The sequence below is a fragment of the Elgaria multicarinata genome, chromosome 2, assembly GCF_023053635.1.
Source record: "Elgaria multicarinata webbii isolate HBS135686 ecotype San Diego chromosome 2, rElgMul1.1.pri, whole genome shotgun sequence".
Taxonomy (NCBI): domain Eukaryota; kingdom Metazoa; phylum Chordata; class Lepidosauria; order Squamata; family Anguidae; genus Elgaria; species Elgaria multicarinata.
In genome coordinates this window covers 171,607,309-171,624,169 of record NC_086172.1, presented here as the reverse complement: position 1 = coordinate 171,624,169, position 16,861 = coordinate 171,607,309, and the positions used below count along the sequence as shown (strand labels likewise).

At 45.9% G+C, this 16,861-nt stretch overlaps 1 protein-coding gene across 1 annotated transcript in view; it reads left to right on the top strand.

The window, feature by feature from the left end:
- LOC134393168 (nesprin-2-like) overlaps positions 1 to 16,861 on the top strand; it is a 272,899-nt gene that overhangs the window by 251,851 nt on the left and 4,187 nt on the right. The window contains exons 86-95 of the mRNA XM_063118134.1: positions 2,311 to 2,505; positions 5,361 to 5,643; positions 6,971 to 7,039; positions 8,080 to 8,219; positions 9,687 to 9,807; positions 11,647 to 11,858; positions 13,274 to 13,474; positions 14,089 to 14,217; positions 16,436 to 16,627; positions 16,761 to 16,850. Of these exons, the coding sequence (XP_062974204.1) occupies positions 2,311 to 2,505; positions 5,361 to 5,643; positions 6,971 to 7,039; positions 8,080 to 8,219; positions 9,687 to 9,807; positions 11,647 to 11,858; positions 13,274 to 13,474; positions 14,089 to 14,217; positions 16,436 to 16,627; positions 16,761 to 16,850 (1,632 nt within the window). The remainder of the gene's footprint in view (positions 1 to 2,310; positions 2,506 to 5,360; positions 5,644 to 6,970; positions 7,040 to 8,079; positions 8,220 to 9,686; positions 9,808 to 11,646; positions 11,859 to 13,273; positions 13,475 to 14,088; positions 14,218 to 16,435; positions 16,628 to 16,760; positions 16,851 to 16,861) is intronic.

The window sequence follows — 16,861 nt, the reverse complement described above, 5'->3', positions numbered from 1 at the left end:
AAAATCAAGTTTTAAAAGCTTTAGGAAAAAGAAAAGTTTTTAGCTGAGCTTTAAAAGCTGCGGTTGAACTTGTAGTTCTCAAATGTTCTGGAAGAGCGTTCCAGGCATAAGGGGCAGCAGAAGAAAATGGCATAAAATATACCAGGCTCATGTTAAGTTTTGGATTTAAACCCAGTGCATTTGTAGTGAGCGTCGGGCTATCCGTCATCCAAACAAATCAACGCTACATCCATGTATTGAGGGTATTTATAGCCTCCTTATGTGGGGATTGCAATAATAACTCTGTAGGGAATTCAGGATTCTTAGCCCAGAGTTCTTGCTTATTCCTCAGGGAAACATCTCCCAGCTTCCCCCCTCTGTGGCTTAAGGCAAAAGGGGCAAGATTAATAATAATAATAATAATAATAATAATAATAATAATAATAATGTGAAGAAGAAGAAGAAGAAGAAGAAGAAGAATGTAATCCTATGCGGCAGAGTCTTGCTATTTACTGTTTTACTAGACTGTAAGCCTATGCGGCAGGGTCTTGCTATTTACTGTTTTACTCTGTACAGCACCATGTACATTGATGGTGCTATATAAATAAATAATAATGATAATGATAATAATAATAATAATTTATTTATTTATTTATTTCCATTTTGATTGAGGCGGGGAACAACAATAAACGATAAAATACGTAAGATGGTGCCCACGTCCTCTTCCTTCCCTCAGTTCCCTCCGAATTGACCTATCAACTCAGGGGTGCAATCCTATGTATGTTTAGATGGAGAAAAATCCTTCAGTTCCCAGCATGCCCCAGCGGCCTTGCTGGCTAGGGCATGCTGGGAGTTGTAGGACGTTTTTCTGTCTAAACATGCAAGGATTGCACCCTAGGAAATGTGTTTCCATCCCCTAGTGCAATGGTGCGGAACCTCAGGCCCAGTGGCTAAATCTGGCCCTCCAGCATTCCCAATCTGGCCCACTGGGGTCCCCTAGAAGGCCACGCCCCCTTCCCTTTACCCCACCCAATCGTTTGGTTGCGTCCAGGTTTTTGTGCATCTCCCCCCGCCCCCAATTTCTGAGAAGTTGAAATGCCTCTCCTAATGCTTAGTTACTGGCAATAAAAGCTTTTAAGTTACAATATGCTGGTATTTTGGGGGGGCAAACCTTTCATCTTTGGCCCTGCCCACCCTGGAATGCAGCCCCTTTCTCCAAAGCAGAATTCGGTCTTCAGGCTGAAAGAGGTTCTGCATTTCTGATACAGTTCCATCATGAGTGCTCAAAAAACAGGCTAGGCCACATGTATGTTGCCACAATGACGATGTATTGTTTCCTCCATATTGCTTCTTCATAAGTTATTGCTTTCTTCCCACCCCAGCCTTAGCCCTGGGGCCACACACATAAAAATCTTAGCGGGGACCCTCCCTTTTTGAATATTAGCATTCACTACTACTGGAGTTGTCCTCCTGATTTAGGAAATGTATATTACTATGGCAGCTTCAAATTCCATTGCTTGTTTATTGCGGCATATCCATTGATTCCACCACTTACAAGGACTTCAAAGCATCTGGGATCCCGCACAAGTGAAAATTAGGAAAGGATTTCCCACTGGGTCAAACTGGCTGGCAACTCTAGGAAAGAGTTGCCTTCTCCGATAGAGTGCAGCTGGTCTTGGTTGCTTCAGTTCCTTGAGTTGTTTCAATAAACTCTTCCCTTCCTGAAGACCTGCCCGAGACTTGAGATCTGTTGGAGGAGCCCTTCTCCGCATCCCACCAGCACAACACGTACGCTATGATGGGACAAGGGAGAGGGACTTCTCTGTGGCGGCACCCCGACTGTGGAATGCCCTCCCCTTGGAGGGCCCGAGTGGCACCAACACTGATTTCATTTCAACGCCAAGTAAAAACATGGCTTTTTAACAAAGCCTTTAATGGTTAAATTCACTAAGATGGCACATTGTTTTAACTGTTTTAATTGTTTTTACTGCTTTTAAATTATATGTTGTAATAATAATAATAATAATAATAATAATAATAATAATAATAATAATTTTATTTATTTCTTACCCGCCCCTCCCTTTGGATCGAGTTTTAACGTGGTTCACGGTTTAATTTGTTTTTAGCTGTGTATATTTATTGTTTTTCTCTGTATGCTTTTATCTGTACGCCACTCTGAGATCTTAATGATATAGGGTGGGATACAAATGTTTTAAATAAATAAATAAATAAAATCTCTGGCATGGTTTCTTCCTGATCTCTGCTTCTGGCGTTTAGTAATCTGGATGACAGTGAGCAGGAATACTTAGGACGCTCCTCTTTTCCGAACAGGGCTTCCAGCAGGAAATAACGCTGAACACCAACAAGATTGATCAGCTCATTGAGTTTGGGGAGCATCTGATTAAAAAAAGCGAGCCGTCGGATGCCGTTGTAATTGAAGAGGAGCTGGAAGAACTCCACAAGTATTGCCAGGAAGTGTTTGGCCGCGTGTTTCGGTTCCACCAAAGGCTGTCATCCTGGCACCCAGTAAGAACTAACAGATTTGTATCTTGAGTTGGCAGCCATTTGTGGGTTTCCACCAGCATTCCAGGGGTAGAAACCCCCTTTGTCTCTTCAGCGGGTATACTCACTGTCAAAAGCCTTGTAGGTCAAAAATAAAAGGTATTAAGGAAATCAGACATCTGATTAGGGACGTCATGAGTGTCTGGCACAAGGGCAGACCAGCGCCTGAGCGCTCATGAGCCCTTGCAAGCACTTGGGCACGGGTCCGCCCTGGCTTCTAGGATCAAGCCTTTCCCCCCACTGTGTTAATGGCAGCCACCATTAACGCAGCGGAGGGGGGAAGTGCGCACTTTCCAGAGACTCTGTAAAGTGTGCTGTTAATTCTCCTCCACCACCCCGCATTCCAATGCGTTAAGGGGGCCTTTAAGGCCCTGATTGGGGCAATGAGGGGTGGGAAAGCCATGCTAACAGCGACTGCCATTAACGTGGCTGGGGAAAATGTGCACTAGTGGCTAGAATGCTGGACTGGGAGTTGGGAGATCCAGGTTCTAGTCGCCAATCGGCCGTGGAAACCCACTGAGTGACTTTGGGCCAGTCATTACGGTGACCAGATGGAAAGGAGGACAGGGCTCCTGTATCTTTGGCAGTTGTATTGAAAAATAAATTTCAGCAGATGTCATTTGTATATATGGAGAACCTGGTAAATTCCCTCTTCATCACACCAGTTAAAGCTGCAGGTGCCCTGCCCTCTTTTAAATCTGGTCACTCTAGTATAGCTCCTGCACCTTTAACTGTTGTGATGAAGAGGGAATTTCACCAGGTTCTCCATATATACAAATGACACCTGCTGAAATTTATTTTTCAATACAACTGCCAAAGATACAGGAGCCCTGTCCTCCTTTCCATCTGGTCACCGTAATGACTGGCCCAAAGTCACTCTATGCAACTGTTAAAGACACAGGAGCCCTGTCCTCCTTTTCATATGGTCACCCTACCAGTCATAGACTCTCAGCCCAACCTATCTCACAGGGTTGTGGTTGTGGGGATAACATGGAGAGGAGGAGGAGGATTATGTATACTGCCTTGAGTTCCTTGGAGGAAAAAAGTTGGGATATAAATATAATAAAAATAAATAAAACATTTCCCCTCCTCTGCTCCAACGGGAGCCTTTAAGGCCCCCACTGAAGCGAAGGGGGTGGGAAAGCATGCGTGCCGGAGCCTCCAGAAAGTGTATTTCCCGGAGGCTTCGGAAAGTGTGCATTTCCCTCTGCTGGGTGAATGGCAGGTGCCACTCATGCAGCGGAGGGCCAGCACAGGCGAGCCTTGTGAGTGCTCAGCAGGGGCCCACGAGGCCTGGTTCGTGGGGAGGGGGAGTGGTTGACGACAGCAGGGCAAGTGCTCGCAGGATGAGCGCTCCCTGCGTTTGCTCACCCCTACATCCCTGATAGCTGAAGAATACTTTTTTCTAAGTCGAAACGGAAGGCATACCCTTACCCACAAAAGGCTTTACCTTAGTCCCAGGCCCCATGCTTTTGAGGGCACGTGATACAGCCTCTTCGCTGAAGTTAAGCAGGCAAGCAAAACTGGGTCTCTGGGTGGGAAACTCCAACAGCTACCATGGCTGCGGGCATATTGTGAGAAACAGCCCTTATTTTAAAAAGCCTCAGAAAGATGTCTGACGCCTGACCGTAAACGCACTCAACTTTCCACTGTTTCTTATGGAAAATACGTGCTGGCATGTTGAAATCTCAGGGAGGAAAGACGTTAGGGACAGTAAAGAAGAATTTTTTTAAAAAAAGAGAGCCCTGATGCTGGATCAGACCAAGGCCCACCTCCTCCAGCATTCTGTTCACACAGTGGCCGACCAGATGTTTGCAGGAAACCCACACGCAGGACGTGAGTGCAACAGCATTCTCCTGCCCGTGTTCCCTAGCAACTGGTGTAAATAGGCGTCCTGCCCCAAGACTGGAGATAGCGTACAGTCATAGGAATCATCGTCAATGATAGCCTTCAGGGATGTAGGCTTAGGGTTAAGGGCTTGGGGAAAGGGGGGCTTCATTCTCTTGCCCCTTCCCAGCTCCTGGTTTCATCCACTCTCTCCTTCCCCCACCACTCGAAGCACCACCTCCTTCCTCCTGGCAAACACAAGACAGTCCTGGGTTTGAGCAAGATGCCTGGCTAGTTCCCTTGCTTTGCCTCCAGCAGCTGCCTTCATAATGAATGCACGGGCGTCGGGCATGGAGGACGGTGACTCTGTCCTCCCAACTCCCTACCCTCCCGTTCACTTGGGAGAAGAGTGTCACGGGAGGACCCGGGCCGCAAACCTGCTGAACCAAAGAACTGCAGCCTGCAGGGAATGCAGCTGAAGGGCCTTTTGCTTTCTACACTCCTTTCCCCACAAGGAAGGAGTTGATTTTGGGATGAAGGGGACCTCAAAAAGGGGTCCTGGGATTGTAAGTCGCTGGTAAGGCAAGCCTACTTTATGGAGGATTCTCCCTTCTCCTTGGATATTTCAACATTTCGATTATAATCGATGTCAAGAACTGATCAGTTGTCACAGGGACTAGAAAAAAGTGATTTGTTCATCTGTCGATTCAGTGATTAAGAAGAAAACTTTTAAGATAAAAGAAAGAGGGGAATTTTGATGTTTGTAGTTATAGAGTAAGAGGAAACATGGTTACATATTTTTGCTGTAGAGAAAATTGAAAGTCCATCTTAATTTTGTATGTTTTTTTCTGTGTTTTTAATCTTTTTATATGTTTTTCCTTTTGTACTGTGTGTTTGTAAGTTTGTTGTGTTTTGAAATAATAAAAATAAGAAGCAAAGAAGAAGTAGAAGAAGAAAGGGCTGTGATCAGTTGTCCTGTTTGTTTGTTTCAGGGCCTGGAAGATGAAAAAGAGGCGTCCGAAAACGAAGGGGATCTGGAAGACGTGAGGGGGATGCCGAACGACCCCTGGCACAAGAAGTCCGTGCCGGAAGGGCCGCCGTCCCAGCAGCCTCTCTGCCCCCTTGTGCCCCCCGCATTGGGCCACGAGAGGTCAGGCTGTGAGACTCCCGTCAGCGTCGACTCGATTCCGCTGGAGTGGGATCACACGGGGGACGTGGGAGGTTCCTCCTCCCCTGAGGACGAGGAAGAAGAGCCGTACTACAGTGCGCTCTCAGGTCAGTCTGACTGTTCCTCCATTCAAGCTTGACGCACACAATCCAATTGCCCATCTTTCAGTATTGAACTCCTGGTCCTGCAGCAGTTTAAAGGCATGTCAGCACAAGCGATTTCTCACCTGCCCACTTCAGTGACGCCCGTTCTGTATACTTAACTCAGAATTAGGTGGGAGATGTCTAGACGTAAGGGATTGGGGAGGAATCCGTTCAGTCCACGTTTTAATCCACACTTCCTGAACCAAGTGGACAAAAACAGTTTCCGCTTCTCCAAACCTTGCGATGCAATTCTCCAATCAAAAGACGCATAGAAAAATGTGTATGTTAAGGGAAAGCGCACGACAAAATGTGTATATTCGTGAAAATCATCTACAAAAACACATTACAGGGGAAGTTGCTTTGCAAAAAATAATAGGCAGAATAGCGTACAAGGATGCACACAGGAGAAGAAGTGCACACAAAAATGCGTACGAATATTTGTGCAGATGTTTTGTTCAGATGTTATGAAAATTGAGATGGAATGAATTTAAGACTGGGAAAAACGAGAAACAGAGACATCAAAATTGATGGGTTCATCCAACCCTTTCTGAACCAAACCATGCCACTCCAGGTAGAGAGGTGGCCTATTTTGGGATGTATCCCTTCACAGAGGGATTCTGGGAAGCAAAGTCCCAGGCAGCAGCGACCACTGGGAGACATGCCTTAGGAAAAAATCCATTTCAGTTCTAATTCATTTCCATGCATTTCCAGCTTTTCCCAAACACCCCTTGGAGACAAGCATACAACCATTATGTGCTGGCTACAATCATCATGTGAAAGCTCTGCATGCTGAGATTTCTGAAGGCTCCCCAAACCTATTGTCAGCAAAGGTTGGAGGGGGACAGAAATCATATGCACAGTGAAGGAGGAGCCACTGGCTGCCTTTCCCCACCTGTTTATTTCCCCTTATCTCTTTTCCTAGTGGCTGACATTCCCTCCTCTGCCCCCTCCCAACTGTTAAGGAAAGTCAGCCACTAAGAAGAATGATAACAGTTGATGAAAGATGGATATTTCTGCTAAGCTGTGATAGCCAAATGCAACTGCCATATTCAGAGGCAGTATATCTTTGAATATCAGATATTGGGGGGGGGGCAAAAGAAGGGGCCGGCTGTTGTCTTCATAGTGTGCTAATTTGCTTCCCAGAGCCGTTAGTCACTTTTGGAGGGGAAATGCTAGACGGCTACATGGACCTTTGGCCGCTCTTATTCTTCGCTCTTGTGGGTTGGAACAGGGAGGGTGAAGAAACTCTTTCCGTCCAGCGGGGCAACTGGTGACCTTATTCTTTTTTCAGATGTAGAAATCACTGAACATCCTGAAGCCTATCTTAAAATGACCACAAAAACTTTGAAAGCAGCTTCTGGTAGGCACCTGCTACTGCATGTGTCTCAACATGACAGTCTCCCCGTGCCGCACGCTATGCTCCCCACACCTCTCTCATACGCAAGTGTCTGACCCCCTGGCTTGTGTCACCACCATGCGCCAGTTGGCACATGGCGGGTTCTCTTTTGTTTTTCGTTTCGTTTTTTTTTAATCGCTGCACCATCCGCACGTGTCTCTACATTGGTCACGGTTTTGCCTTTTTTGCGTTCTCCACTCCAGTACAAAGATGGTTTAATCCGTGTTTGAATTGGGGCCTAAGCCTTCCTGGTCTGGGTGAAAATGTCCTTGCTGGTGATTGTCCTCTGCAAGACATTTTAGCTTCGCTTTAAAGGCCTGCTCTGCCATTCAGCACTGGGCCTGGTGGGGAAACCTGGGCGCTCCTTCATCCCTGCAGTCCCAAATGAGCATTTGCTATTCTCTCCATTATCGAAGACATGAGTCTTGTTTTGACACTCACTTCATCCATTGTAGACATCCCCAAGGAGTCAAGCTCCCAGCAGCGATGGCCAAAGACATTTTTATACTTGGAATTTTACCCAAACAGCATCCCTGCCCACTTAGGGGGTAAAAAATGTAATAAACTAAGTAATGCGCCATATGCTTCCCTTTAATAGTGCTCCCAAATCTGCCCCCTGAGGTGGTCTGCCTCCTCTTGCTTCATGGTGGGACCGACCTTTGCTCCCAGAATCACCCTTTAGCTTCCTCCCCCCACCCCTTCTTTTGGGTGTTGTTGTTAACTCATATTGTCCGTAGGCCTTTTCAGGAAAAGGGGGAAAGAAGTGTCCCCATAACTGCATGGCTCTCATTTCATGGCCCCCGAAACACTGCTGACATACATTTGCAAACAAGCATGCTTTGCAAAGAAAACCAACAAAACTCTCATTTTTATTCATGCCATAACTTGGTTCCCCCTCTTCTGCAGAACGCTTTGAATTCTTTTCTTTCTTTTTTTTAATCTTCGGTGTTTTTTCTCATGGAATCTCATTTTCCGCGGATTTCTCTTTCGCTCTCGTACAACAGGAAAATCTGCTTCTGAAACTCACACGTGGCGCTCTCCGGAAAGCTCGTCTTGTCGTAAACATCCGTACAACCAGGGGGAGATGGTTACAGGTGTCCTGTTGACCAGCCCGGAGACAAGCACTCCCTACAAACCAGGCTATGTAAGTCTCAAATGGCAGGGACATGACAAGAGGGCTGAGTTAGCTATTAAGCTAAGGGGCTAACTATAAACATGACACGCACCTGCATGGGATTGTGCCTGGCATGATTTTGTAAAACGGAAAACAGCTTTCAGGGAGGGGAATTTGGGGCAGAGAAGCAGTGTGTGCACTTAGGCCTCATCTACACCTGCAGCCCTGTGGGGAGAGATGATCACGGAGTTTTCTGCGCCTGCAGTCGTCTCTCTCGGCCACACGTCAGCAAGTTGTCCCGAGATTAAGGGAGACCCATCCTGGTCACGTTTTTTTTTTTACTATTCCTGACACTTGTGCAAGAGCAGAGTTGCACTCGTGCACAAAGTGATTTTTTAAAAACACACACACACACACACACACACACACACTCAGCGCTCGAAGACACTGAGAACTATCCAAAACATGGCGAAAACGCTCTCTCCCCCGATGTCCATGGGCTCGCCTCTTCTTCCCTGTTTGCTGATCCCCGCTACTCACAAGGAACAGCGACAACCTCGGGAGGGGGGCCGCACCGCCCGTGGACCTCGGGATTGTCCCAAGACAGGGAAAAATCCTGACAAATCCAGCCATCGATATCCCGGGAAAACGGAGTGCTCACCCCCGCGTCACCCTGGGATCAGCTGTACGTCATGTGGCCCCATCGGGACGACCTCGATACTATCCCGGGATCAATGGCAGGTGTCGATTAGGCCCACGTCTTCCCCTTCCTCTTGTTTCTCCACTGCAAACTGTGCACCTACAGAGTTCCCTGCCCTAAAGTTCCAACGTTTCTCTCCGTCTGACCTCAGATAGGGATCTATTGGTGTATGAGTGTGGGGAGATAAGGAGGGGAGGAAGGCTCTGGAGGACTTGGGGGAAAGATGAGGTCCATACGCTGGATCTGGGCATGGACAGGAAGCCAGTGCAAGGAGCCATTTCATTGGCAGTTCAATTGCCAGTTTCATTGGTGGGGCAATCATTTCTGTCTCGATGTTCCGAAGAGTTTCCCACCTACCATTAATTCTTTTCGACTCTCCTGTACTGTGTGATGAAAGAGCTGCATGGTTTGGCGACATTAATCGTGTCGCCTCTGTCCAGAATTAAGCACAAGAGCAGAAGTCGTTGTCAAGGGCGACTGCAAGGAAGAAAGCAATGTCTGATAACCTCTCTGATATGTGAAGCAGCAGAGGTCCTTTCAGGATCCTAGGGTGGACTATAAATACGTTTGCTCCTCAATGTCCTGAACTTCTGAATGAAGAACAGGTTGATGTAGGTCCAGAGATTTGTTGCCCCAGGAAAATGCATTGTGCCAGAGTTATCTCCAACACTGACTCGCCGGTTGATCAACGTGGGGAAGGTGTTTCTGAGTGCCCAACTATATGTACTTGACTGCATTGTATACTGTCAGTTGCCTTTTTAGTGACATGCTCTGCTTTCTATGTTGCCGTATTCCAGGCAAAACAGCTGAGCACTGGGAGCATAGACAGCATGAAAGAGATCTCCGGAATCTTGCCTAGCGAAGAACCCCAAGATAGCCAGAGCTTTGTTGGTGTGGCAACTCTAGAGAAACAACCAGGTACGATAGCAATTATTCTTGTAAAACAACAACAACATGTGTGTGTGTGTGTGTGCATGCAATAAACTGGAATTGTGCAGAAATGTCTCTGCAGAATGTATGAGATACAGAATTGCAGTGATTTATTATTATTATTATTATTATTATTATTATTATTATTATTATTTATATAGCGCCATCAATGTACATGGTGCTGTACAGAGTAAAACAATAAAATAGCAAGACCCTGCCGCATAGGCTTACATTCTAATAAAATCATAATAAAACATTTTTTAAGATAAATGCCCAAGGCAGCCAACAAGAATGAGAAATATTCTAAGCCCAAAATAGAAGCAGCAGGTAAAATAACAAAAACAAGAGCCTCAAGCAGGGGAAAAAATCAAGCATTGGTTATACCCAAGGCTTCCAGGTCATAAAGGTGTTCAGCCAGCTAGGGAGGGGGCCAGGTGGATCTCCCAGGGGGCAGGGAATTCCATAGCCGAGGTACTGCAATGCTGATCCACAGAAAGGTCTCCCCATCTGATCTGAGTGGATTGGCAAGAACATGTGGGAGGAGATCTGCCACTTTTCAGGCTTCATGTATAGCTGCAACAGAATACAGCAGTTGAATCCTGAGGTGGTATCAGGTCAGCCTGCAGTTGGGGGAAGGAGTCTTTTTTCCCCCTGAATCCTCCTCTGCATAAAACATTCCCTGCATGAAGTAAACTAGCACATCAGGGAGGACTATGCCTTCACCCTGATGTGCTTGTTTTCTACATGCAGGGAATGTTTTAGGCACATAGGAAGTTGCCTTATACCAGATCAGACTATTTCTACCACTTCAGACTACAACTGAGGAAGCCATTTTAGAATGCTTCCCAGTGTAAAATCATTATTTGCAAGTAAAAATAGCATGGGATTGAGAGGGGGTGGTGTCTACCCAGCCTGCTTCTTGTTCTGCTCATTTTCCACTGGCAAGAGATTTTTTTCAGGTATGGGAGCATTCAAGCATGTGATACCTCCCAGCAGTGTTCTGATGTGGTACAGTCCTTTCTACCATCTAAGAACTCTTGACACCTCATTCCTAGCTCATTGTGCCACATACATAGATCCATCTGCAATCGCTATGGCCAAAAGTTTAATAGAGGAATATTTTAGTATATTGTTGTATTTAGCACATATATTAGAACATAAGAAGGGCCGTGCTGGATCAGACCAAGGGTCCATCTAGTCCAGCACTCTTTTCACACAGTGGCCAACCAGCCAGGGACCAACAAGGCAAGACATGGTGCAACAGCACCTTCCCACCCATGTTCCCCAGCAACTGGTGCACACAGGCTTACTGCCTCAAATACTGTAGATAGCACACAACCAGGGCTAGTAGCCATGGATGGTCTTTGCCTCCAGGAATTTATCCACACTCCTTTTAAAGCCATCCAAATGGGTGGCCATCACTACATCTTGTGAGTTCCACAATTTAACTATGTGTGAACTCCCCAGAGAGCTTCGGCTATTAGGCGGTATAAAAAATGTAATAAATAAATATGTGCTGTGTGAAGCAGTAGGGTACTTCCTTTTATTTGTCCTGGATCTCCCACCAATCTGCTTCATGTGATGATTCTCTGGGTCTGTATTCTGCTTACATTCCTTAATGATTTGGAAGATGAAAGCAAATATAAGTGGAGTATTTAGAACATGCCCCTTTCGAATCATTTGCTTATTGAAATATATAGATGATGACTTTAGTATAGGACATTGTCAGGATATTGTTATAAAAGGATGCAACTTCTAAAACACCACCCAGAAACTTAAACAGGAGTAGCTTTTTAAAACATTTATAACTGTTGCAATAAACTACAGGACCCATAGAAAGATGGGAGCTCATTCAAGCGCAAGACTTAAGCAACAAGCTGAGTATGAAGCAGAATTTGCAGCAGTGGCAGCAGCTGAACTCTGACCTCACCAATATCAACGCTTGGCTGGATAAAATGGAAAAGGAGCTGGAAGCGTTGCAGGAGGCAGAACCGGCCACCAGTATCCCGGTCATAGAGCAAAGAGTCAAGAAGCTGAAAGTGAGTTGATACCCCAACACTTTGTGTGTGTGTGTGTAAAGAATCCATGTAGAGCCTCGTGTGGTGCAGAGTGGTAAGCGGCAGTTCCTACAGCCGAAACTCTCCCCACGGCCTGAGTTCCATCCCAGCAGAAGCTGGTTCTCAGGCAGCCAGCTCAGCCTTCCATCCTTCCAAGGTCGGTAAAATGAGTACCCAGCTAGCTGGGGGAAAGGTAGCCACGACTGGGGAAGGCAATGGCAAACCACCCCACTACAAAGTCTGCCAAGAAAACGTCAGCAAAAGCAGGCGTCCCTCTAGGAGTCAGCAATGACTCAAGTGCTTGCACGAGAGGTTCCTTTCCTTTCCTAAAGAATCCATGGAGCCGATATGTGTGTTGCTGGACCAAAGTCTGGTTAGGCCTGTATTCTCTTTCCAACAGCGGACAACCAGAGAGTGCCTTCTCCCCTACCAACCTGCCCGGTCATCTAAGGGCATGCTCCTGGTGGTTCCTCATAGACCCATCCCCCACCAGGGGAAGAGCCTTCAGCGTGGGAGCCCCCCTCCTAAGGAATTCCCTGCCTCTGGAGGTCAGGCAGGTGCCAACTTTGTATCTGGTCACACTAGGCAAGGCTCCTGCAGCTTTCACTGTTGTGATGAAGAGGGAATTTCCCCAGTTGCTGCATGCCTACAAAGGACACCTGCTGAAATTCCCTTTTCTGTACAACTGTTAAAGATACAGGAGCCCTGTCCTCTTTTCCATAGGGTCACCCTATGCTGTAGTTGTGGATTTCCTGCTTCATCAGCGAGTTGGATCAGGTGACCTTTGAGGTCTTTCCCAGTGCTATAATTTTGTGATGATGCATTCCTTTCCCCAGTCCTGAATCTACTACAAATCTTCATTGACTGACAATTTCTATCATTATGTGAAGAGCGGGATGTGTGCAAAACGGGAAATGATCCATCATACATATTATTTTGCTTTGTGTTTGTCTGGATACTATAATTTCTGCACCCTATAGCATGCTTTGACTGAAAGGGTCTTCTGTGCCAGTTGGGCCGGAGTCCCTTTCCAGACAACATTAGGAAGCTAGAAAACCTCCCTAGTACAGTGATCAGATTCGAAGCACGCTGTACAGAGGAAAGCTCTACTGTATGAATGGTTCTGACTTTCACAAGGTGCTCTTGGAAGCCAATTGCCCCTGGAGAAGCACAAGGCCTTTACTACAGCTGAGTTACTAGTTCCAGAAGTAACTGAATCCAATCTTTAAACCGCAAGTTGGAATTGCACTTTTACAACCTTGCTCAGCTTTCCCTGCAAGTGAAGGTATAAAGCAGAGATTTTTCTAACCTCATCTTGCTGCCGCTACTTGAAACCAAAGTTAGTTGTTTGCTTGCTTATGTTCACCCAGAATCCTAACCTGCTTCTTTCCCTCCAGGATATGCTTAAAGCCTTCGATAATTACAAGGCCCTCGTGCTGTCGGTTAATCTGACCAGCAAGGACTTCAAGCAAGCAGACAGCACCAGATCCAAAGAGCTTCAGAACAGGCTTCGGCAGGTCAATTTACGCTGGGAGAAGGCAAATCTTTTAATCCGGAATTGGAGGGCGAGTTTGCAAGAAGCCCTGATGCATTGCCAGGTCAGTAGACACACGTCTTTTGTCCTGTTTTCATTTCCTTATTCTCAAGGAACCAACGCGGGCAGATTAGCGAATTCCTTTAAAATTCCAATTTGCAAAACTCTCAGTGGTTGCATGGCGTGAGAAGAAATCTCTCGAGGTGTGCGTCTTCTTTGCTCATGGAATGAAAGGTGGCAAACCAGTTCTCCACCTTGGTTCCTTCTGCAGTTCTGGCCCCTGTGCCTAGCAGAGCTTCCTCCTCTCTCCCTCGGGCAGTGTAGTGGCTAAGAGCCTGAACAGTGAAGCCAACTGGCGGCCCTTACCCAAGCCAATGTGTCTCAACCTCAGCCTACCACCTGAGGTTGACTGATATGGGTCTGATCATACTGACCTACCTTACAGGGGTGGTGTATGGATTATTGAGATACTGTATGCAAAGGACTTCAAGCACTCAAGAAAGCACAATATCAATGTTGTGTATTATTATTCTGTACCAATCGACGTGTGGGGGAAACCCCAACAGCTTTCTTCTAACCAAATGATGCAATACCAGGTTGCCTCACTCGGTGAGTTGATGTGATCTGATGTGAATCTATTTCGCTGGCTTTCGCCATAACGGGTACTTGTGTCTGCAGGAGTTCCATGAGCAGAACCAGAAACTGCTGTTGTGGCTGGCCGGTGCAGAGACACGGAGGCATCAAGCACAAGTCAAAGATCTGAATGCCGATCCTCACACAGTACAGGAGAGTCAAAAAGAATTAATGGTAGGTGGGAAACTCTTCGGAACATCTAGACAGAAATGATTGCCCCACCAATGAAACTGGTTCCAATCTGATGCCAAGAATTATTATTATTATTTATTTGTATAGCACCATCAATGTACATGGTGCTGTACAGAGTAAAACAGTAAATAGCAAGACCCTGCCGCATAGGCTTACAATCTAATAAAATCATAGTAAAACAATAAGGAGGGGAAGAGAATGCAAACAGGTACAGTGTAGGGTAAGCAGGCACAGGGTAGGGAAAAACTAACAGTAGAAAGTAACAGTAGAAGTCTGCACAACATCAAGTTGTTCCTTAGAATTGGAATCATGCTCTGTGTCTTATAAAAGAATACACGACTAATTAGAGGCAACGGTTGGATCAATAGCAAACAACACTAGGGTATCCACCCTCCAACCACAATCAAAAATTGAATCACAAAAGTATTTCAATACTTTATATATTACTCTGTCCCATATATTGGCTACTTTGTCCCAATAATCCACTTTTTTATCAATAGTTCAATAGCCACAATATTTCATATAGAAGTATAACAATAAGCACAGTTTCACAATATATATTGGCCACAATTCAAACACATTAACTTATATCCATATATCCATAAATCAAATCATTGGCTTCAGTTTTTACCAAATCACATTACAATCTCATCTGTTTTTCTCAGATATAGATATAGATACATCTCAATAATATGCTTTTAGCGTGGAGGTTTCATAGCACCAACAGAAGTCCGGTACATAAATCTGTTTTGCAAGACAGTGCTTCTTCAGGAACACTCTAAAACACAAACATGTGATATAGAGAAATCATCATTCACTATAATATAAAAACAGCACTTCTCCTTACCATACTTTCTCTGAAGTTAACCCGCCATCCCAAATGTTTAACTTTGTTTCCTACCTTGTATCAGTGGGTCAAGGCTTTTCATAACAGACTCCCATATTACATAGTTTCTGAAACATATATTGTACAATCGTTACTGATGGTCACAAACAACCCTTGAGCAATCAGTGGAATTGCATTTCTCACTTCAATATGAAGTATTGAAATACTATTGTGGTTCAATTTTTGATTGTGGTTGGAGGGTGGATACCCTAGTGTTTGTTATATAAGAATATGCCAGTGAAAGGTTTATTACTAGAGATCTACCAGACCGATTTTGCTCCTGTTTCTTTTAAACTGAAGTTTCAGCAATGTAAATGTGCAGAAAACATTGAAACTTCAAAAAGCTTGAGCTGTAATAGCAATTAATTTCCTCCGCGACAAACAGGCAGGGCAGCCCCTCCGTCAGTGGGATGAGAGACAGCCCTGCTGGGCCAATCAGTGTGGCTTGAAGGCAGGCCCTGGCCCAGCTGTGCCGTTGGGATGTCACCGCCAGCGGGGAGGGGGATAGAGGCAGCCAATCGGGGTGGACGAGGGAAAGGGAGGTGCCGCTCTGCATGCAAATTTTGGAGGAGGGATTCACTATGCGTGAGCCACATTTGCATTATTCATGAGGGGCAAAAAGCAAGAAAGGAGCGGGTCTACTAGCGCTCATGGCGACAGGGGCTTTACGCTCGTGCTCCTATAATGGGCAACTGCCAACTTGAGAGGGTTCCACCCTTAAAAGCAGCCTAGAAATACGGATGGATGGATGGATGGATGGATGGATGGATGGATTTCCCTGAAACAGCGCCCATCAGGGGGCCCAGGATCTCTTCTCGATTCTCCCAGAGTGCAGGACACGGAATAACGGGCTCAAGTTAAAGGAAGCGAGATTCCAGCTGGACATCAGGAAAAACTTCCTGACTGTTAGAGCAGTACGACAGTGGAATCAGTTACCTAGGGAGATTGTGGGCTCTCCCACACTAGAGGCCTTCAAGAGGCAGCTGGACAACATCTGTCAGGGATGCTTTAGGGTGGATTCCTGCATTGAGCAGGGGGTTGGACTCGATGGCCTTTTAGGCCCCTTCCAACTCTGCTATTCTATGATTCTATGATTCATGGTAGATCACCTGCTTTGCCTGTCCGAGGTCCCAGGGTCAGTCATCGGCATCTCCAGTTAAAGGATCTCAAGACGACCAAGCAGAGACCTTGGAGATCCACCACCAATCAGACTAGACACCCCTGGGTTAGATGAATCAGCAGTTCTGATTGCATATCAAGCAGCTACATACTGTACATTTGCTAATATCATTTCCTGCTCTGTCTTCGTCTAAGCAACTCGAAAAAGAGCTGCTAGAAAAGCAGCTTCAAGTAAACACCCTGCAGGAGATTTCCACTTGTTTACTAGTCAAATCCGACGGAAGGGATTATTTTGAAGCTGACGAGAAGGTTCACGTCATTGGGAAGAAACTAAAACAGCTTCTCGAAGAAGTTTCACGTGATTTGAAGACCTCACGGGGAAGCCAGGTACGGCTGGGCAGCATGTTCTGAATCTGGACTAATGCACATCTGTATCTCATGAAGATGCTGATCGGTTTTGGGAGAGAAATGGGTGTATCTTTCTGCACAGCATAAAGCTTTTCTTGTCATTTTGTTCTAGGACGTAAGTGCATTTCTGCCCCATGTGGACGAACTGGGTTCTGGAAGCTATCGCCAGCTGCCGGAGAAATCCTCCCTCTATAAAAACAAGGCAAGCTACTT